This window comes from Geotrypetes seraphini, chromosome 15 (genome assembly GCF_902459505.1).
Source record: "Geotrypetes seraphini chromosome 15, aGeoSer1.1, whole genome shotgun sequence".
Classification (NCBI taxonomy): Eukaryota; Metazoa; Chordata; class Amphibia; order Gymnophiona; family Dermophiidae; genus Geotrypetes; species Geotrypetes seraphini.
This window is the reverse complement of record NC_047098.1, coordinates 39,961,560-39,985,048: the sequence shown is the minus strand read 5'-3', so window position 1 is coordinate 39,985,048 and position 23,489 is coordinate 39,961,560. Positions and strand designations below refer to the sequence as shown.

The following is a 23,489-nucleotide window of genomic DNA, read 5'->3' as shown; positions in this document are numbered from 1 at the left end:
TGGGATTGGGAGAGAAGAAAGAATAGCATAGCAGGTTTGGGTTGAGGGGGCTGGTTTGAGATGGTGGGGACTGGTTAGCTTTTGTTCTGAGGGGGAGGGGGGAAAGGAGATGTTGCTTCTGTTATGATTTGCTCTCTACTCCCCCCCCCCCTCTGTTTTTATGGTATTGTTTGCTAATGTTGTGCCGGGGTCCTTTCATGACTGGCCTAGTTAGGTTAAGCTGGATGTGAGAGACAAGGGGGGTGTATTTGCTGTTTGTTTTGACCACTATCAAAAATTTGATGGCACTGGTGTGCTGTGTAATTTTTATTGTATATTTGTGAGCAGTCATCAATAAAAAATTGTTTAAACATAAACTCAACCATCATGATCAGACCAACATCACCCTTCCAGAGTAATCCTGTAAAAATATATATCTTTTGTATAGATCTACTGGGCTGTTTTAGTATGTATATTTCTGATACTTCATAATGTTGCCATTACTAGGATTTATGGTATTTTATGCATACATTTGGTTATTTTTTTATTGTTAGGCGGTGAACACAATGTACAGTATTCCCCCGTGAATCGCAGACCCAGTAATTCGTGGTATGCTCCGACCGCCTCTTCCTGTACTAAAGTCAGGCTACACCAATCAGGAGCTGCGTGTCAAAGCAACTCCTGATTGGTGTAGCCTGACTTTAATAACAGAAAGAGTCGGTCGGAGCATACCACGAATGATTGCCGGCACCCCAGCTGCACTCTCCTGCCTCAAAACTGTTTTTGTGGTTTTTCAAAATTCGCGGGTGTTCCTGGAACGGAACCCCTGCGAATTTCAGGGGAGTACTTTACATTGTTTATGTTGAGCTATTCTCATACACCATCTTGGGTGGATGTTTTCTTATTGATAAATTCCAATAAGTTAAGAAACAAATGAGATAAATTTATCTGGGTATATGGGCTATTAGAAAGCTACCCACTCTTCCTGCAGGGAAACAAAATGCATGTAAGTACGTTAGCAATAGCATACTGGAACAGTTTGAAGGTCAATCCAGCCCAGTATCCTATTTCCAAGTGTGGGCAATCCAGGTCACAAATGCTGGGCAAGATCCCAAAAGAGTAAAATAGATTCTACGCTGCTTATTCAAAAAATAAGCAATAGATTTCTCCAAGTTCACCTTAATGGATTATGGACATCCAGATCTTTTTTTTTTTTTAAACACTGCTACATTAACCACTTTTACCACATTCTCTGGCAAAACATTTTCCCTTCCTGTCCTGGTGAGTTCTGTTCCTGTCTTTTTTGTCCTCATCTGTACAAGCCTCAAAACATTTTAAAATCATAAGTGTTCGAGGTATGTGCGGTTAGAGCAGAGCTTACAGGAATGGGGCAGAGACAGCAACAAAACTCGTGGGGATGAGACAGGGAAATTGACTTTCTGCGGGGATGGGATATAAAACCAAATATTCATCTGGGTTACTTTATATGCACATATTCCCAGGGCTTGCTTTTATTCCCATGGGTAAAACGGGGTTTACCCACAAAAACCAGTTTATAAAATTACCCCGGTAGAGAACATATCCAAACTGACTTTTTCAGAGAAGTTTTAAATTGATGCAAGAGAATTTGTGTGTCACTGGCAGTTACTATGGGAGTCCATAAAAGCTTTTTGGGAAAAGTTATCAATGTGTCTATCGCTATTATACTTAGGGCTTGCCAAATTTTCCAATCAGAAAATCCAGCCCTGCCCCCATCCCCGCCCAGTTCTGCCTATCCCTGCCCTAGCCCCGCCCCCACTGCCTGCTCTTGTTGGACAGGGAGGCAGTCCGTGCATGCGCGGTCTTCCTCCACGCCTGACGCAATTTGAGGAGGCTTTTCAAAACCCGGACCAAGTGCTGGGTTTTGAAAAGCTGTCTGGAGGTCATGACCGAGAGAATCTGGACATCTGGAAACCCTAATTATACTGTTAACCTGGGTTATCAGTAACTAGGGGCTCCTTTTATCAAGCCGCGCTAGCGACTTTTCATCACGCATTAACCCCCGCGCTGGCCTGAAAACTACCTACCGCCTGCTCAAGGGAAGCGTTAGCGGCTAGCGCGGCCGGCGGTTTAGCGCGGCTTGATAAAAGGAGCCCTAAGTCTAATTGCATAGAATGGTATCTATGTTAAAATAGCATGTTTATTTAAATAATTTATTATCCACCTAAAACCTAGGTGGCTTACAAATAGCCTATCTTAATGGTACTTCACGTTGATGTCTTTCTAAAATAGTCTATAATAAGAATCATTTTTGACCTTCCTCATAGGCACCCTGCTATGAAATCATCCCCAATATGTTTTGTTGGGTTTTTTAAAATTATTATTTATTTATAGATTTTGAAATTACATATCAAGTAGTCACTTGTACAGAAAGTAGGTTAGTAAAGATATAACTTATAAACCAATATAAATCACAATCAACCTATTTAGATAAAAATTAAATAAAGAAAATTCTTTTCAACTAACCCAACTCAAGTCCTCAAAAAAATAGATCCAAGATTACATTATGCGAGCAAAAGAATATTATTATAAGAGGACAAATTACAGACAGAACTGAGATGTGATGAGCAGCTTAAATAAACTATAGAGCTATTGTTGGTTTCTCTTTATCCAGTCGAGACAATATGTTTTACATATGAATGACTGGCAAGCACAGAACATTTCTCTCTCCTGTATTCACTAGGGTGACGGGATAATTGTGCGCCAGACGCCAGCACGCCGACAATTTGGCAGAAGACAGAAGCGCGCGGGGGAAAAAATAATTTTTAAAGAGCTCCAACTGGGGGTTTAGGGTGGCAACCCCCCCCACTTTATTGGTTAGTGTTCGTGCTGCCGTTGCGGGGGTGGGGGGGTGAACCCCCCCCCCCCATTATAGAGAAAACTGAACTTTTCCCGAAAAAAATCAGGAAAAGTTCCATTTTCGCTATAATGGAGATTTCCAACCCCCTGAACTCCCCTCCAACAGCAGTGCAAACACTAACCAATAAAGTGTGTGTGTGGGGGGGGTTTGCCACCCCAAACCCCCCATCGGGGCTCTTTAAAAATTACTTTTTCCCCCGCGCGCTTCTGTCTTGCGCCGAATTGTCGACACTAGATTGTCAGCGCGCTGACGTCTTGCGCTCCACTGTCTATGAACCTTCTCTAGAATATGACAATAAGTCAGGGAAGTGGTCTGGTTTACTTTTTTTTAACTGCTGGGGAATCTCACTGAGTATTCGCTTCTTATTTGTGTTACAGGTTAACACAGATGTACGTGATGGTGTTTATTCCTGCTCTCCCTGTGAGTCCTCGCTGTATTCTTTACTAGAAGGTTGCCGTTTCAGTGTGGATATAAGGGGATATTTTGTATATGTGCTTTTAAAAATACATTGGTTAGACCAGTGGTTCCCAACCCTGTCCTGGTGGACCATCAGGCCAATCGGGTTTTCAGGATAGCCCTAATGAATATGCGTGGAGCAGATTTGCATGCCTGTCACTTCCATTATATGCAAATCTCTCCCATGCATATTCATTAGGGCTAGCTTGAAAACCTGATTGGCCTAATGGTCCTCCAGGGCATGGTTGGGAACCACTGGGTTAGACAAAGGGGTACCTAACTTTTGCCTGGACATTTCCATGGCCAGTCCCTTTAAGTTCTGACAGCTGTCCTGCCCATAACCTAGCCCTCTCTCCCTCCCCTCCTCCCCAAGTTCTCTTTCCCTACCCTCCGCCCTGCCCACCCACTTTTGTCCCTATTTCGCCCGTTCCCCCGCACATGCATATTTATTGTTTCTGTATTCGCTGACTGTAACATCTCGCTGTATGACCTGCCCTTCTCTGTTGTAAACCATATTCGCTGATTCTTTGTTGTATCTGTATTCACTGATAGTAACTATTCGCGTATCTGTATCTGTATTCACTGTTTGTAACTATTCGCTGATTGTCCAGCCCTTCTTTATTGTAAACCGCCTCGAACAATTATGGCTTTGGCGGTATATAAGAAGTAAAATAATAATAATATGGATAAAATCATCCTGCTAGAGCTGCTTTGGAAGATAGCAGACCTTCCATGTCATGTTCTAACATGATAGTCAGGGAAGCGTTTTCTTCCATTAAAATATAATTATTTCTGGCTAAACTTGTCTAATTTGAAGCTTCTGCTATTGTGCACAAAAAGTGTGTTCTGCTAATGTTGTTAACAAGCTTTTATCATTCTTTTTTTTATCCATAGGCAACTTTTCTTTATCATTTGCAGGCAAGATATTTACAGAATCAGGTACTGACTCCATTCCTGTCTCCAGGCAGATTTGAAGCTGTTCTTTATGCTTGATGATGAGTTTTAGTAATAAATGAGGAGGAGCAGCCTAGTGGTTAGAGACACAGGTTTGACTTTTGGGAGAGCAGTGTTTCAACTCCTACTTCCTACTGACACTCCTTGTGACCTGTCTTAGCCTCACTGCAATAACTAAGGCCCAAATTCTGTATATTGTGCCAATATCGGCAGCCACCATGTAACCAGCCAATTGGGATGCATGCTTTCTTAAAAAAAACAACAACCCAGAGGCAGGCTGCCTACATTGTAAGCATCTCAGAGGTGCAGGAAGATACTTAAGGACGCTTAAGCTCACCCAAGACTGGGCGTGGGTGTGGTTTTGCCTGGAAGTGGCTTTAGGTCAGGGGTGTCAAAGCCCCTCCTCGAGGGCCGCAATCCAGTCGGGTTTTCAGGATTTCCCCAATGAATATGCATGAGATCTATTTGCATGCACTGCTTTCATTGTATGCTAATAGATCTCATGCATATTCATTGGGGAAATCCTGAAAACCCGACTGGATTGCGGCCCTCGAGGAGGGACTTTGACACCCCTGCCTTAGGTGAACTTAACCGACAATAGGCATCTCCCTAGGGCTGCAATAGGCGCCTGAAATGTAGGCCATTGAAATACTGGCCTACATTTCAAATAGATGTGGCCGCTAAACTGATCGCAGAAATTTCCCTGCCGTGATCAGCTGAGCGGCCGTAACAGGGAACCCCTGAACCCCACCGCAAGTCGGCCGGCAGGAAGGATGCCCACTCCCCCCCGAACATGCCTCTTTTTGGCTCTCTGCTTTAGACATGCGCTTCCCAAGTGTGCACTGCAGGTAAAATTGTGTTTGAATGTCAAGAGTGTAACGCAGACGGATGCCTCATTTCTGTTTTGCAGGGGATCATTCTCCCTCAGGTTCTAACAGGGGTTGTAGCCAACGTTCTGAATGCCCTCATCAACTACATTCTCTTGTATGTGCTGAGCCTGGGGGTGGTGTAAGTATTTAAAGGTCATTGCGGTTTAAAGCCAGTTCTGCACAGACATGAGGGGAAGCAGGAACGTGCAGCTAAGGGATACAGAGACTGAAAATATAATGCATTTTTAGAAGTTTAAAGGCCTGCTGGTCAATCTTCAAAGGGGCGTATGTAATTAGACGCATATGTCGACCATACAAGTGCTTATTTTAACTATCAGGAGCCACACTGCAAATACACTTAAGGTGAGAAATTTGATGTCCATCTAAAATTTATCATTGTACAAAAAGGAGTGACTGGAATATTCTGTGAGGAGAGCCAAAATGTATCCATGTGGGACTCAATTCTGTGCGGAGTGTGCACATTTGGGCCCAAAAATGCACATTAAGCCCTATTCTATAAACGGCACTTAAAGCTGGGCACCGTTTATACGCTTAGCGCCAGGATCTGCGCTCAATTTAGACCAACTGAATCCTGGTGTAAATGCCTGCGCCTAAATTAGGCGCGGATTGTCAGAATTCTGCAACACTGCATGCAGATCCTAGAAATGCCCCCCGACCGCCCATGCCCCTTCCCATGGCCACGCCCTCCTTTCAGATCCGTGCAGAAAAATTTACATGCACATCTTTAGAGAATAGTGACTATAAAGATACACATCAAAATTCCAATTATTGTCAATTGGCATCAATAATTAGTTGCACCCTATTATCAGCACTAAGTGGCTCATTAAGCAATTAAACTGCACACAAAATTTGGGCATGCACCCAAATTTGCATGCGCACTTTTGAGCTATATAATGGAATTAGAAAAGCTACAGAAAAGGGTGACGAAAATGATAAAAGGTTTGAGCATAAGATCGATGACTTCCCTATGAAGAGAGGCTAAAGTGGCTAGGACTCTTCAGCTTGGAGAAACATAGAAATAGACGGCAGATAAGGGCCCACGTCCCATCTAGTCTGCCCACCTTAATGTCCCTCCCCTACCTTTGCCCTGTGAATAGATCCCATTTGCCGATCCCATTTGGCCTTAAAATCAGGCACACTGCTGGCCTCAATCACCTGTAGTGGAAGACTATTCCAGCGATCAACCACTCTTTCAGTGAAAAAGAATTTCCTGGTGTCACCTCGTAGTTTCCCGCCCCTGATTTTCAACGGATGCCCTCTTGTTGTCGTGGGACCCTTGAAAAAGAAGATATCTTCCTCCGCCTCGATGCGGCCCGTAAGATACTTGAATGTCTCGATCATGTCCCCCCTCTCTCTGCGCTCCTCGAGCGAGTATAGCTGTAATTTGTCAAGCCGTTTTTCGTATGGTAGATCCTTGAGTCCCGAGACCATCCGGGTGGCCATTCTTTGCACCGACTCCAGTCTCAGCACATCCTTGCGATAATGCGGCCTCCAGAATTGCACACAGTATTCCAGGTGGGGCCTCACCATGGATCTATACAATGGCATAATGACTTCCGTCTTACGACTGACGAAACCCCTTCGTATGCAGCCCATGATTTGTCTTGCCTTGGACGAAGCCTGCTCCACTTGATTGGCAGACTTCATGTCCTCACTGACGATTACCCCCAAGTCTCGTTCTGCTACCGTTTTTGCTAGGATCTCGCCATTAAGGGTATAAGACTTGCATGGATTCTGGCTGCCCAGGTGCATAACTTTGCATTTTTTGGCATTGAAGTTGAGTTGCCATGTCCTAGACCATCGCTCCAGTAGGAGTAGGTCGTGCATCATGTTGTCGGGCACTGAATCTTCGTCTGTTGTGCATTTGCCCACTACATTACTCAGTTTGGCGTCATCGGCGAATAATGTTATTTTACCTCGAAGCCCTTCTGCCAAGTCTCTTATAAAGATGTTGAATAGGATTGGGCCCAAGACTGAGCCCTGTGGTACTCCACTAATCACCTCCGTCATTTCGGAGGGGGTGCCGTTCACCACCACCCTTTGGAGCCTACCTCCAAGCCAGCTCCCAACCCATTTCGTCAATGTGTTACCTAATCCTATAGAACTCATCTTGCTCAGTAACCTGCGGTGTGGTACGCTATCGAATGCTTTGCTAAAGTCCAGGTACACGATGTCCAGGGACTCCCCAATATCCAGCTTCCCCGTTACCCAGTCAAAGAAGCTGATCAGGTTGGATTGGCAGGATCTCCCCTTAGTAAATCCATGTTGTCGGGGATCCCGTAGATTCTCCTCATCCAGGATCTTATCTAATTGGTGTTTGATTAGAGTTTCCATTACAGTGGTGCCTCGCATAATGGACGCCTCGCACAGCAAACGCTGCGCACAACGAACTTCAGGTCTTGCTTCCCACAACGAACTTCGTTTCACACAACGAAGTCGCCCGAGCTGCATCCTTAACTGCCCTCTCTCCACCTGGCTCCCTGTGCAGTGGCGCTACATATTTTAAACCCCCCTGCCGCCGCTGCTGCATATTTTTAAGCCTCTGCCGCCACCGCATATTTTTAAACCTCCCCCCGCCACCACATATTTTTTTAAAAAAGCCACCACTGCTGCAACTTTAATCTCACCCGCTCACTCGTAACTGGTGGTCTAGCAAATTTCCCAGCCAGAAGCGCAGAGATCAAGAGCAAGCCTTCTGTGCTACTGCCTGGGCCTGCGCTGATCTCTGAATGGCTGCAGTCAGCTCTCGCGGGACTCACAAGAACTAACTGCAGCCAGCTCTCGCGGGACTCACAAGAACTAACTGCAGCCATTCGGAGATCGGCATGGGCCCACACAGGCATGCAGAGGAATTGCTCCTGATCTCTGCGCTTCTGGCCTGTACGCCACTGGCTGGGAAAGATGGGAGGAATTAAAAAAGGTACCGAGGGGGGATGATTAAAAAGGTACTGGGGAGTATGTGGGGGGTGATTATAATACACAGCAAGGATCAACAAAACCCCTGTCTCCCCTCCCCTTCACATATATCCCCTCTACTATCAAGAAAATTGAATAAGCCAAATTATTATAGAATGCTACACAGAAATATCATGCTAACAGAATACCACAGTCACACATAGCAGGAATAGGGTTAGGGTAGTGCAACTAGGGCAACTGTCCCCCCTGGTCAAAGAGAGCCGTAAGCCTCTGCCTGGATTTTGCAGTCCCCAGTTGTGTCTAACACCAGCTCTAACAAGATAAATTTATCTTTTTTTATGTCATCTTAGCATATTTTATGCTACAGAACGAATTATTTTTTTTAACATGTATTGTTATGGGAAAACGCGTTTCACATAACGAACTTTTCGCATAACAAACTTGCTCCTGGAACCTATTAAGTTCGTTGTGTGAGGCACCACTGTAGTTTGCTCACTATCGATGTTAGACTCACTGGTCTGTAGTTTGCTGTCTCCATCTTTGAGCCTTTCTTGTGGAGTGGAATGACGTTAGCTGTCCTCCAGTCCAACGGGACGCTGCCTGTACTAAGGGAGAGGTTGAAGAGCGCGGACAGTGGCTCCGCCAAGACATCACTCAGCTCCCTAAGCACCCTGGGGTGCAGGTTGTCCGGCCCCATTGCTTTGTTAACCTTGAGCTTTGACAGCTCACCGTAGACACTGCTGGGCGTAAACTCAAAGTTACTAAACGGGTCAACTGAGCCAACCCTTGTCTGTAGCTGAGGGCCGAACCCTGGCGCTTCTCGGGTGAAGACTGAGCAGAAGTATTCATTTAATAGTTGGGCTTTTTCCGAATCCTTTTCCACATAGTCTCCGTCTGGTTTCCTAAGACGTACAATCCCGCCTGAGTTTTTTCTTCTATCACTGATATACCTGAAGAAGGATTTATCTCCCTTCTGGATGTTCTTTGCTAGAGACTCCTCCATGAGGAATTTAGCCTCCCTGACTGCTGTTTTGACGGCTTTTGATTTGGCCAGGTAGTCTGCTCTAGAGTCCTGCTTCCCTGATTGTTTGTAAGAGATGAATGCTTTTTTCTTCTCCTTGATCAGGTCTGAGATCTCCGCAGTAAACCACTGTGGCTTATTGTTCCTTCGCCGTTTACTTACTGTTTGTTGCTTCTTGTATGGTTGCTTTCAAAGTCGACCACATGTCTTCCACGTTATCGGTTTCTTCTTGGCTTTGTAGCGCCTGGTGAACGAAGTCTCCCATTTCTTTGAAATTTGTGTCCTTGAATTTGAGGACTTTGGTTAGTGTAGTAGATTTAGTGAAACCTTTCCTGATATTGAACCATACCATGTTGTGGTCACTGGAGGCCAATGTGTCGCCCACCGAGACCTCTGTGACACTTTCTCCATTGGTAAGTATCAGGTCCAGTATTGCCTGATCCCTTGTCGGTTCCAACACCAGTTGCCTGAGGCTTGCTCCTTTCATAGAGTTTAATAGCCTCCTGCTGCTGCCGGAAGCAGAGGTAAGTGTAACCCAATCCACATCAGGCATGTTGAAGTCACCTAGCAATACTGTGTCCCCACGCAAGGTGATATTTTCTATATCTTCGATTATTTCCATATCCAGGTCATCCTGTTTTCTTGGGGGTCTGTAAATTACGCCAAGATACAAGCATTTGTCCTTTCCTCTGGCCAAATTAACCCAAAGGGATTCCCCAGTATACTGGACATCTGAGTTTCTCGTGACCTTAATGTCATCTTTAGTATATAATGCTACACCCCCTCCCTTCCTACCCTCTCTGTCCCGGCAAAGCAAGTTGTAACCCGGTATGACCATGTCCCACCCGTGGGAGTCTGTGAGCCAGGTTTCGGATATCGCCACCACATCCAGGTCGGCATTCCTTATTTCTGTTTCCAAGAAGAGAGATGGCTCAGGGGGGATATGGAAAAGATAGATGTGAATTGCTTGTTCACTCTTTCCAAAAATACTAGGACTAGGGGGCATGTGATGAAGCTATTAAGTAGTAGATTTAAAACAAACCGGAGAAAATATTTCTTCACACAACGTATAATTAAGCTCTGGAATTAATTGCCAGAGAATGTGGTGAAATCAGTTAGCTTAGCGGGATTTAAAAAAGACTTGGATAATTTCCTAAAAGAGAAGTCCATAGCTCAGAATTGAGATGGCTTGGGGAAATCCACTGCTTATTCCTAGGATAAGCAACATAATATCTGTTTGACTACCTGGATTGGCCACTGTTGGAAACAGGATCCTGGGCTTGATGGGCCTTTGATCTGTCCAAGTATGGCAATTCTTATGTTCTTATTAGGGAGATAAGGGTGATATACAGGCACAGTTTAAGTGGACTGCTCCAAGACCTCTTCTGCTGGCAGGGCTTAGGATCTCTGGCAGCCATAGCAGCAGTGTCTCAAATTTGGGGTGGCTTAAGCTCAAAGTTGGGTGGGGCCCAGGGGCTATGCCATTGCTTGTCACCCCTGAGGGCAGCTATAAAATTTACCCTTTTAAAGGCAGAGTTGCAAATAAAAAGAAACTAATACACGTGGGCTTAAAGTAAAAATGGGAATGGTGAAAACTGCTTTGACAGGACTCTGCAAACCTCTACCTTGATATGTGCAGGGTGTGAGTCACAGCTGATTGGCTGGTGCTAAAGGAAACTCACGCATGGCTTTGTCTGTATACAGAACCTTAGCTGATCCAAAGTAATTATTATTTCTTGTCTTCAGGGGATCTGCGTGGGCCAACACCATCTCCCAGTTCACTCAAATGATTCTCCTCTTCCTGTATATCGTGTGCAGGAAGTTGTATGTTCAGACCTGGGGAGGTACGGAATGAGTTACTCTGAGTGCCATCCCATTGAATGGGCAGCTGGAAGTGAATGTGGAGGAATATGTGGCCAGTGCATAGTGAAGCCTGATTTGCATAAGATGGGCACTGTGTAAAAATCACTAATTGAACCCGCCCACTCACCCCACCCCCAGTATTGAGCCATGGTGATCATTTTTTTTTTAAAATGCCAACCACAGTTACTAATTGGTAGAGTTGGCCTAGTCTCTTGGTCTAAATCAGTAAATACACACATTTTTACCTGTATATATTTCATCCTTCCATCTTCTTCCCCGCTCTAGTAAAGGAATTTGCTTGTGGGAAGACAACCAACAAAGAACATTCTAGAGCAGTGGATAGGCAATTCCGGTCCTCGAGAGCCGGAGCAAGGTCAGGTTTTCAGGATCTCCACCATGAATATGTATGAGATGGATTTGGCATGCACTGCCTCCTTGAGATGCAAATCTATCTCATGCATATTTATTGTGGATATCCTGAAAACCTGACCTGGCTCCAGCTCTCGAGGACTGGAAATGCCTACCCCTGCTCTAGGGCAATAGAGTAGTGAGAACTAAATTTGTATGGGGGCCAATGGTTATCATGGGTGGGGACTAGCTATTACTCTGCTCTGTCTTCCCATTCATTCCTCTTCTTTCCTGCCCCTTCCCAATTAAAGTGAAAAATACCTAAATACTGTAGCTGACTGGGATCCTCAAGCCCTGCCAGCTGGAGTTTGCCCCAACCAACCAACTAAAGTACAACTGTGAGAACTGAGCATGCTCACAGTGCCAGTGGCAGCACTTTGAGACACCGGCGGCAGCAGTTTAGCTGATTGGGGCAGACTCCATATTTCCTAAGCTGATGGGAATTGGAGATCCCCACTAGCTACTGAATGGTGCATCTGACTGCTAGGAGGGCCTGAGCCAAAAGTCGATGGGCCTTGACCCAGCCATGACTGCACCCTACTGTGGAGGCCATTCTGAATCCTTTGAATATATTCCTAAAACAGGGCTTCCCAAACAATGGATCACAACCCCAAATGGGATGTTTGGGCCCGTGATCTGGGTGGGCCTGTCCATATGGACTTCATCAGCTTGTACCTCCAAGAGTTGTGCGCTTTCTGTGACCACAATATTGGGGTTCCTGCCCAAGAAAATTGAATAAGTGCTGTCCTAAAGAGTCTGATGGGGATATATGTCCATTTCCAGATTTGAGAAACTTTTCCAGGGCCACTGTTTTCTGTTCTTTTCCTGCACAGGCTGGTCCAGCGAGTGTTTCCAGGAGTGGGGCTCTTTTTTCAGCATGGCGGTTCCCAGCATGCTTATGATGTGTATCGCATGGTGGGCCTTTGAAATTGGAAGTTTCTTGGCAGGTCAGTTACACAATAAAGATTGGGGTTTTCTTTTAAAAGACGCTTCTGGTAATAAAATGAATGACCTCTCATTCTGTGCAGGCACAATCAGTATGGTGGAACTTGGAGCCCAGTCTATAGTTTATGCAGTAGCAAGTGTTATGTACATGGTAAGAACTTCCTGGCTTCCTGTGTTTCAGTGCTCAGTCACTATGGAATGGTGAATTTAGTTATTTATATAAATATACTATTATGCTGACAACAGCAGCAGGAAAAGGAGGGGAGGGAGGGTCGGTGGCGAAATGAGGGCGGAAACGGACAACAGGCTTTTGGATCTCTCCCTTTCTCCTCTTACAGTTGTGGTAGGCCAGAAGTGACAACAGGCAGACAAGAGGAAAAAGAGGGGGGAGACAAAAGGGAGAACAATGCAGAACTGGAAAAGACAATTGTCCATTTGAACACTATTTTAGAAAGGTATTTTCAAAGGGGGGTGTCCCATTAAGGCCTAGAAGAACATTTTTTAAAGAAATGAAACAGTGGTTAGGAAACTTGTTTTATCCCAGGACAAGCAGGCAGATATTCTTAACGTATGGGTGACGTCACCCCGGTACGGACACTTTTAACTAGAAAGTTCTAGTTGACCGCACCGCGCATGCGTGGGTGCCTTCCCGCTCAACGGAGGAGAGCGTGGTCCCCAGTTTCTTCGTTTCCGCGGAGCGAAGAAGACGCATGTGCTTTCAACGGCTGTTGAAATTTTCTACTTTGCCTTCCCGCTCGCGTAATTTTCTTCCTTTTTTGCTTTTTCCCTTCGGGTTTCTTTTTCGTCTAAAAAAAAAAAAATTTTTTAAATTTGTCTTTTCCTTTATTTTTCTGGCCGGCCCCGGCGGGGCCTGTTGCCATCATACAGGCCTCCGGGTTTGATTTTGCGGAGGCCGTGTTTCCATTCATGCCCCCTCAGCCGGGTTTTAAGAAGTGCCAGCGGTGTGCACGCCCGATCTCTCTCACTGACCCGCACAATTGGTGCTTACAGTGCCTGGGTCCAGAGCATCGGGCTGACACCTGCACCCGCTGTGCTACTCTTAAAAAACGTACGTTAAAGAATAGGCAGATCCAGCAGAACATCCTTTTTGGCACCGGATCTGCCATGGAGTCTGCCACACCATCGACGGCGCCGCTAAAGTCGGCACCGACTACCTTCACACCGCCTGATCCTTCCTCGGGGTCGATGGCGTCAGGTAAGCCGGCTAAGAAGCCTTCCACTTCCCTTGAGCGCCCTCCTGCCACGGCGGCGACACCGGTCCTCCCGACATCCAGCCGACCCCGTAAACGCTCCGCCCCGATTTCGATGAGTGCCTCGTCATCGGCCTCCTCATCGCCGGGGCGTAGAGCAGCACCTATGGTACCGAAAAAGAAAAAAGCGGTACCGGTGCCTCCTCTGGACGACCGCATTGCGGCCATACTAGAGAATGACACGGGGAAAAAATCTGTCCCCGTCACCGGCCCACCATCCTTTGCACCGCCCCGTCATCGCCGTTCCCTTCACCGCCCCGTCACCGTCACCGCCATCCCTTTCACCGCCCCGTCACCGCCACTGCCATCCCATTCACCGCCCCGTCACCGTCCCCGCTGCATCCATATAAGCCTTAGTACTGTAATATTTAGCTTATTCCTTTCTTATAAATCAAAGTTCCTGATGCTGAACTAGAGAAAGAGATGTTCAGCTGGCAGGGCTTTGTTTATAAATTTTTATCAACACAACTAAAGCAAAAAATAAATAGAATTTTTTTTCTACCTTTGTTGTCTGGTTTCTGCTTTCCACATCTTCTCATTCAATTCCTTCCATCCACTGTGTGTCTTCTCTCTGCGTCTTCCATTTGCTGTTACTGTGCCTCTCCCTTCACTCCCCCCCCCCCCAATTGGTCTAGCACCCATCTTTTTCCCTCCGCTCCCCCATAGTCTGGCATCTGTCTTCCACATTTCCCTTCAGGGTCTGTTCCTCTCCACCCTCCTTCAATGTCTGTCCTATTCCTTTCCACCACCACCCTTCCCTCCCTCCTTTACCATCTGTTCCTTTCTACCACCCTTCAGCTCCTCTCGCGTGGCCTATCTATCTACCTTCCTCCCTCTTATTTTCATGGCACGTTACAATGTAATTTGTGCAAGCCACTGGAGCCTGCGAGCTCGGTCCCTGTCCCATCCCCACAAACCATCTCGCTTCTGTGCTCCTATTTTCCCCATTTTTAATATCTCCTCTATGTATCTGCCATTGCCCCCCCCCCCCTGTGTCCATATACCATCCCCATGGCATGTCCCCTTTATGTCTCTGTCCCTATGCCCCATGCACATAATTTCCCCTCTTTCTGTTACCTTCCTGTGTCCAGATTTCCCCTATCTTCCTCTTCCATACCAGTGTGTCTCTTCTTTTCAACCCCATCTAGCTTTTTTCCCTCTTTCTTCCCCCCCCTTGCTTCTAGCATCTGGCTCACCTGCCTGTCCTTCCCTTTCTTTCCTGCTGTGGATTTTTCTTCCGTTTTCATCCCCTTGGCCCAGAATCCTTTTCCCTTTCACTCCCTCCTTCCAATTTGAGCCGGGAACACTAGCGATCGCACGGTCCCCGCAGCCACTACCTGCCTGCCCAATCGATCCTAGTGTTTAGCCAGCTCTCTCCCTTCTCCTCACCTTAGTTTATAGGTTTTCTTTTTCGGCGACCCGCACGCTATCAGAGAGCCGCGCACGCGCGGCTGCTCAGTGTTCAATCTTCTGCTCTGCTGCAACTTCCTGTTTCCGGTTGCGTCAGAGCAGAAGATTGAACACTGAGCAGCCGCGCGTGCGCGGCTCTCTGATAGCGTGCGGGTCGCCGAAAAAGAAAATCTACAAACTAAGGTGAGGAGAAGGGAGAGAGCTGGCTAAACACTAGAATCGATTGGGCAGGCGGGTGTGAGCTGCGGGGACCGCGCGATCCTTCATGCCTCACTGCGGGGACAAGACCATTCACCGCCCCGCGGGCGGTGAATGGCCTTGTCCCCGTCGCCGCAGCGACTGCTAGTTTTCTTCCCTGTTTTCGGCGGGTGACCCGCGGCTAAAATGCGGTGGCCGCGGGTAAACCGCCACCGTGTCATTCTCTAGGCCATACTCCAAACTCAATTACAGGAGCAGCTACAGCAACAACTACAGCACCTGTTGCCAACAATATTGGCCCCGCTCCTTCCGGTACCGGACCGGCCCGAGCCTCGCACCATACCACCGGAGTTGACTCCATCGGTACCATTAAACACGTCCATGCCGGTGCTCGCGGCGGAACCCATCAACCCTCTCGTGCAACTGCACTCTGATGCCGATCCTCTCCGACATCGGGACCGTCACCAAGCCGACCGAGACCGTCACCGCTCCTCTTCCCCCGGTACCATCTCCATGCGTTCTGGCAAATCTCTCTCTAAGACTCGCCACGCAGAACCATCCACACCACTGTCCCGTCCTATACACACCGACGTCAGGGACCCGGACCTCTGGGAAGAATCCCAACCCGGTACCGACGATGAGGCTTCTTCAACCGACGAGGAGCCCTCCACAATCGAAACCGGGTCCAAGCCTGAACAATCCTCGTTCACCAAATTTCTTCGGGAAATGTCAGCGGCTCTCTCTATCCCATTAGAATCTGACTCTAAGAAGTCACAGGCTTTCTTAGATGCCCTAGACTTCGAGCAACCCCCCAAAGAATTCCTAAAGTTACCCGTCCACGACATCTTACGGGAAACTTTCTACAAGAATTGGGAGAACCCTCTCTCGGTACCGGGGGCCCCTAGAAAACTGGATAGTCTCTACAGGGTCATCCCTATCCCGGGGTTTGACAAACCCCAACTACCCCATGAATCTCTTCTTGTCGAATCCACCTTGAAGAAAACCCAGGGATCCAGTATTTATGCTTCTACCCCTCCTGGCAGAGAGGGCAAAACGATGGATAAATTTGGCAAGCGCCTTTATCAAAATTCAATGCTTGCAAACAGAGCCAATAATTACACCTTTCACTTCTCCTTCTACATGAAGCATCTGGTTCAACAACTCTCTTCATTACAAAAGTATCTTCCTGAACGTAAGGTCCCTCTGTTCCAACAACACATTTCCAGTCTGCTCCAACTCCGCAAATTCATGGTGCGCTCTATTTATGATTCTTTCGAGCTCACCTCTCGAGCTTCGGCCATGGCGGTTGCCATGAGACGTCTGGCCTGGCTGAGAGTTTCCGACCTCGATGTTAACCACCAAGACCGCCTGGCTAACGCACCTTGTCTTGGTGATGAACTTTTCGGAGAGTCCCTAGACTCCACCACCCAGAAACTCACGAGACCAGGTGGGATACTCTCATCAAACCAAAGAAGAAGACTCCGCCTGCTCGCCCCTATAGACAGCAGTCTTCATACCAACGCAGATTCTCAGCCAGACCTCTTCATCCACCTCCGCAACAACCTCGCCGACCTCATCAGCAACAGCAAACTCAGGCTCGCTCCCAATCTCATCAACCTGCCAAGCCTCTCCCTCAGTCAAAACCTTCTCAGCCCTTTTGACTCCTTTCTCCAGGGCATAGCCAGTCTCTCACCAGCGTTACCTCTTCCTCAACCTATCGGAGGACGCCTGCAACTTTTTCTCAGCCGTTGGGAGGTCATCACGTCAGACCAGTGGGTCCTTACCATCATTCGCCACGGCTACTCTCTCAACTTCCAGACTCTTCCACCAGACAATCCTCCCGTAGAGTCTGCTTCTCACTCCTCTCAAACCCTCCTCCTTCTTAAGGAGGTTCAATCCCTCCTTCTTCTCAATGCCATCGAAGAAGTCCCCCAAGACCAAAGGGGTCAGGGATTCTACTCCCGCTACTTCCTGGTACCCAAGAAGACAGGAGACCTACGTCCCATCCTCGATCTCAGGGACCTCAACATGTGTCTGGTCAAGGAGAAGTTCAGAATGCTCTCCCTGGCCACGCTTTACCCTCTTCTCTCTCAACATGACTGGCTATGTTCCCTAGACCTCAAGGAGGCCTACACTCACATTCCAATCAATCAGACTTCATGTCGCTACCTCCGGTTTCAGATACAGCACCATCACTACCAGTACATCGCCCAGGGTGTTCACCAAGTGCCTTATTGTGGTGGCGGCCTTCTTCAGGTCTCACAACCTCCAGGTGTTCCCCTACTTGGATGATTGGTTGGTGAAAGCACCTACGTCTCCGCTTGTGCTACAAGCCACTCAACACACCATCTCTTTCCTCCATCTTCTGGGGTTCGAGATCAACTACCCCAAGTCGCATCTGCTTCCCACACAGCGACTTCAGTTCATTGGAGCAGTTCTCGACACCACTCTGATTAGGGCGTTTCTCCCCTCCGACCGTCAACAGACCCTGCTCCATCTTTGCCGCCAGGTGCTCCTTCATCACTCCATCCCTGCTCGGCAGATGATGGTCCTCCTGGGCCACATGGCTTCCACGGTCCATGTGCTCCCTCTGGCACGACTCCACCTCAGAACACCTCAGTGGGCTCTAGCCAACCAATGGTCTCAGACCACGGACCTTCTTTCTCATCGTCTCTTCAGCGATCTCTTCAATGGTGGTTGAACTCCTCCAATCTTTCCAGGGGTCTGCTTTTTCATCTACCCCCTCACTCCATGGTCATCACCACGGATGCCTCCCCCTACGCATGGGGAGCCCACCTGGGAGAACTTCGCACACAGGGTCTCTGGACCCCTCAGGAACGTCAACATTATATCAACTTCCTGGAACTCAGGGCCATGTTCTATGCACTCAAAGCTTTCCAACACCTTCTCTACCCTCAGGTTCTTCTCCTGTGCACAGACAACCAAGTCGCCATGTATTACATAAACAAGCAAGGCGGCACCGGTTCTCCCCTCCTCTGTCAGGAGGCCATCCACATCTGGACCTGGGCCACGGCCCGCAATCTCTTCCTCAAGGCTGTCTACATCAAGGGCGAACAGAACTCCCTGGCCGACAATCTCAGCCGCATCCTTCAACCTCATGAGTGGACTCTGGATCCGACCACACTCCACTCCATCTTCGATCGGTGGGGCACTCCTCAAGTGGACCTCTTTGCAGCTCCTCACAACCATCAACTGCCCCTTTTCTGTTCCAGACTCTACTCTCCTCATCGTCTGGCCCCGGATGCGTTCCTGCTCAACTGGATGGGTCGGTTTCTCTATGCCTTCCCTCCACTTCCTCTGATGTTGCGGACGTTGTTCAAACTCCGCAGAGACAATGCCACCATGATTCTCATCGCTCATCGGTGGCCTCGCCAACACTCCTGCTCCAGCTCAGCTCCAGGGAGCCCATTCCTCTTCCTGTGTTTCCTACTCTACTTACGCAGCAGCATCAGTCTCTACTACATCCCAATCTGTCCTCGCTCCACCTGACAGCTTGGTTTCTCTCGGGCTGACCTCTCCACAGAATCTGTCTCAGCCTGTCCGTCGCATTTTGGTTGCCTCCAGGAAACCAGCCACCCTCCAATGTTACCATCAGAAGTGGACCAGGTTCTCCTCTTGGTGTCTACTGCATCACCACGATCCCACCTCATTGGCAGTGGAAACTGTACTGGACTATTTGCTCTCTCTGTCCGACGCTGGCCTCAAGTCTACCTCCATCAGAGTCCACCTCAGTGCCATCACTGCGTTCCATGAGCCTATCCTCGGAAAACCTCTTACAGCTCATCCCCTGGTTTCCCGGTTCATGAGAGGCCTCTTCAATGTCAAACCACCTCTGAAGCCTCCTCCAGTCGTCTGGGACCTGAATGTGGTTTTGTCAACATAAGAACATAAGAAGTTGCCTCCACTGGGTCAGACCAGAGGTCCATCCCGCCCAGTGGTCCGCTCTCGCGGTGGCCCACCAGGTCCTTTGACCTGTGAAGTGATTTGACCATTTTTATATCCTACCTCTGCTTCTATCTGTACCCCTCAATCCCTTTATCCTTTAGGAACCTATCCAAACCTTCCTTGAACCCCTGTACTGTGGTCTGGCCTATCACAACCTCTGGAAGAGCATTCCATGCATCTACCACCCTCTGGGTAAAAAAGAACTTCCTAGCATTTGTTCTGAACCTGTCCCCTTTCAATTTCTCCGAGTGTCCCCTAGTGCTTGTGGTTCCCCGCCGTTTGAAGAATCTGTCCTTGTCCACTTTCTCTATGCCCTTCAGGATTTTGAAGGTTTCTATCATGTCCCCTCTAAGTCTCCTCTTCTCCAGGGAGAACAGCCCCAGCATTTTTAACCTGTCAGCGTATGAAAAATTTTCCATACCTCTTATCAGTTTTGTCGCTCTTCTCTGGACTCCCTCGAGTACTGCCATGTCTTTCTTGAGGTACGGCGACCAGTACTGGACACAGTATTCCAGGTGCGGGCGCACCATTGCACGATACAGTGGCATGATGACTTCTTTCGTCCTGGTTGGATTACCCTTTTTGATAATGCCCAGCATTCTGTTTGCTTTCTTTGAGGCTGTCGCACACTGCGCCGATGGCTTCAATGTTGCGTCCACCATCACCCCCAGGTCTTTTTCAAGGTCGCTCACCCCCAGCAATATTCCCCCCATTTTATAGCTGAACATCGGGTTCTTTTTCCCTACATGCATGACCTTGCATTTGTCCACATTGAAACTCATTTGCCATTTTTTTGCCCACTCCTCTAGTCTCGTCAGGTCCCTCTGCAGGTCTTCATAATCCTCCTTGGTTTTGACCCTGCTACAGAGTTTGGTGTCATCAGCAAATTTAATGACCTCACATTTCGTCCCCGTCTCCAGGTCGTTGATAAATATATTGAACAGGAGTGGTCCCAACACCGATCCCTGAGGGACTCCGCTCGTGACCCATTGCCAGTCTGAGTAATGCCCTTTTACTCCAACCCTCTGTTTTCTGCCCGCCAGCCAGTGTCTGATCCATCTGTGTATATCCCCTTGCACCCCGTGATTCCACAGCTTCTTAAGCAGCCTTTCGTGAGGTACCTTGTCGAAGGCTTTTTGGAAGTCGAGGTAGATGATGTCTATGGCTTCCCCCTTGTCCATCTGGCTGTTTATTCCCTCAAAGAAGTACAGTAAGTTCGTGAGGCACGACCTACCCTTGCAGAAGCCGTGCTGGCTCGCCTTCAGTTGTCCATTCTTTTCTATGTGCTCGCAGATTGTGTCCTTGACCAGTGCTTCCATCATCTTTCCCGGGACCGAGGTCAAGCTCTCCGGCCTGTAGTTTCCCGGATCTCCTCTTGATCCCTTCTTAAAGATGGGCGTGACATTTGCTATTTTCCAGTCCTCTGGGATCTCCCCAGTTTTCAAGGATAGATTACATATTTGGCAAAGTGTTTCCGCTATCTCGTTTCTCAGTTCCTTTATTACCCTTGGGTGGATGCCGTCCGGGCCCGGTGATTTGTCGCTCTTCAGTCTGTCTATCTGTCGGAGGACATCCTCTCGGCTCGCCTCTAATTGGACCAGCTTTTCATCGTGGTCTCCATTTATGATCTCCTCAGGTTCTGGGATATTGGATATGTCCTCTCTCGTGAAGACTGACGAGAAGAACTTGTTTAATCTGTCAGCTATCTCTTTTTCCTCATGAAACCTCCGTTTGAGCCTCTTGCCACTACTTCACTCAAATTTCTGACATGGAAGGTGCTTTTCCTCATTGCCATCACCTCTGCCAGGAGGGTTAGTGAGCTGCATGCACTGGTTGCCGACCCATCTTTCACTGTTTTCCACCATGACAAGGTGGTTCTGCGCACCCATCCTAAGTTCCTTCCCAAGGTGGTCTCGGACTTTCACCTCAACCAGTCCATTGTTTTGCCTGTCTTTTTTCCCAAACCCCACTCTCATCCTGGGGAACAGGCGCTGCATACGCTGGACTGTAAGCGTGCCCTTGCTTACTATCTTGATCGCACCAGGGCTCACCGCTCATCCCCTCAGCTCTTTCTATCTTTAGCCCTATCTCTAAACGGACGCTTTCCAACTGGCTTGCTGCCTGCATTGCCTTCTGTTATGCTCGGGCCGGTCTCTCACTGGAAGGTGCTGTCACGGCCCACAGAGTCAGAGCTATGGCTGCTTCCATGGCTTTCCTCCGTTCCACGCCCATTGAGGAAATCTGCAAGGCTGCCACTTGGTCCTCAGTTCACACGTTCACTACTCACTACTGTCTGGATGCCTTCTCCAGACGAGATGGACACTTCGGCCAATCTGTGTTACAAAATTTATTTTCCTAATGGCCAACCATCCCTCCTCCCCCTCTGTTAGCTTGGAGGTCACCCATACGTTAAGAATATGCTGCCTGCTTTTCCTGGGATAAAGCACAGTTACTTACCGTAACAGGTGTTATCCAGGGACAGCAGGCAGATATTCTTAGGACCCGCCCTCCTCCCCGGGTTGGCTTCTTCGCTGGCTTATCTTAACTGGGGACCACGCTCTCCTCCGTCGAGTGGGAAGGCACCCGCGCATGTGCGGTGCGGTCAACTAAAACTTTCTAGTTAAAAGTGTCCGTACCGGGGCTCCGTCGGTGACGTCACCCATACGTTAAGAATATCTGCCTGCTGTCCCTGGATAACACCTGTTACGGTAAGTAACTGTGCTTTCTCTCAGTCTGCAGTGTTCATATGGGTAAAGTAAACAGCAGGAATCTGTACTAGAGAATGACACGGGGACAAATTTTTCCCCGTCCCCGCAGAACTCAATTTCCCCGTCCCGTCCCTGTGGGTTTTGTTGCTGTCCCTGTCCCTGCACCATTCCTGTAAGCTCTGCTTTAACCACCCAAGCCTTGGACATTTAAGATTTTGAAGTATTTGAGGCTTGTGTAGATGAGGACAGAGCTTGCAGGAATGGGGCAGGAATAGAACGCGCCAGGACGGGAAAATGAGTTCCCGTGGGGACAGGGAAAAATTTGTCCTGGTGTCATTCTCTAACCTGTACCAACTGCTTCTTAATAATATAGACTCTCCAGTCCGTCCTCAGAAAGAGCTCAGCAGCGATAGAAATAGAATCCTTAATGATTGGAACCAAAGTAATGTGGACCTCATGAGCTTTCCTTTTTAAGCTGGACCAGCCATGAGTTTTGCCTGGTTTTTAATTTATTCATTTTGATTGAATGCCACCCCCAGTTCGCCTGTATCTTGCTCTCATGGGGATGTTGTTGCACAGACTGTCCAGTTACTTAATTTAAATTCAGTGGGGTTAGAAGACTGACATTCAAATGCCAATATTCTAGGCTGGAAAACTTAGCTCACTGGAATGTTGCAGTGACGGTGTGAAACTCGCTCACGACTAATTTTAAAAACAAAAAATAGCATATTAGCCATTAAATAAAAGCACTTGCTTACTGTGTGTGTGTTTGTGTCTCAGAGGACATGAAAAATTATTAATTTTTCTGCACCTGAAGGTAATTCGCATTGCCCTACTACTGAAAAAAAACAACAAAAAGTTAAAAGTGGATGGAGGGCTGAATTGGCCAGAGGGTGCAATAAACAACTGACCTACCAACTCCAGCACAAGACTTATACTGAAAAAGGCATGAGCTAAATCCTTTGTAAAATGTCTTGCTGGTTATGAATGCCCTGATTTGGATGTCTCTTTTTCTCCTCGTGAAAAATCAGTCTTGGTGTCTGCAATGTTTTTCCTATGCTGTACCTTTTTCCCCCTCAGGTACCCATTGGATTTGCAGTGGCCTGCAGTATTCGAGTGGGTAACGCTTTGGGAGCAGGAGACATAGAACAAGCAAAAAAGTCTGCAAAGGTGGCTTTAGTTCTCACAGGTACAGGTACCAAAAGGTACAGGACTCTTGTCATAACCTATGCCTGGGCACCACTGCTATTAACAGCTACTTAAGGGTGGGGACCCAGGATGTGCCAGGAGCTCCAGAAGGGCCAGCTGTGAATGCTTCCTAAAAACTCATCTTGTTTCAGTGTGTCGCTTTATAGTTCCATGATTTTTTCTCCTTTCTGGGTTTCTTTCCTTGTGTCTCTGATTGAAGTTTGGTTTGCGATAGAACCAGTTGGCCTGTACATGATACCCATGGGCAGTCAGTGGGAGATTCTGATAGGCTTGCCATGTAAGTAAGACTGGGGGGGAGGGGGGAGGGGATGTTTGGGGGAGGGGCACCTGGCATGGGGGTGAGCCTTCAGTGGCAGGAGGGAATGGGCATCCCTCCTGCCGTTTTGCTGCCGTGTT

At 47.9% G+C, this 23,489-nt stretch overlaps 1 protein-coding gene across 1 annotated transcript in view; it reads left to right on the top strand.

Moving 5' to 3' along the window:
- LOC117349271 (multidrug and toxin extrusion protein 1-like) overlaps positions 1 to 23,489 on the top strand; it is a 113,115-nt gene that overhangs the window by 62,895 nt on the left and 26,731 nt on the right. The window contains exons 5-11 of the mRNA XM_033922500.1: positions 3,256 to 3,298; positions 4,229 to 4,273; positions 5,199 to 5,296; positions 10,862 to 10,959; positions 12,220 to 12,333; positions 12,415 to 12,482; positions 22,965 to 23,073. Coding sequence (XP_033778391.1) covers positions 3,256 to 3,298; positions 4,229 to 4,273; positions 5,199 to 5,296; positions 10,862 to 10,959; positions 12,220 to 12,333; positions 12,415 to 12,482; positions 22,965 to 23,073 — 575 coding nt within the window. The remainder of the gene's footprint in view (positions 1 to 3,255; positions 3,299 to 4,228; positions 4,274 to 5,198; positions 5,297 to 10,861; positions 10,960 to 12,219; positions 12,334 to 12,414; positions 12,483 to 22,964; positions 23,074 to 23,489) is intronic.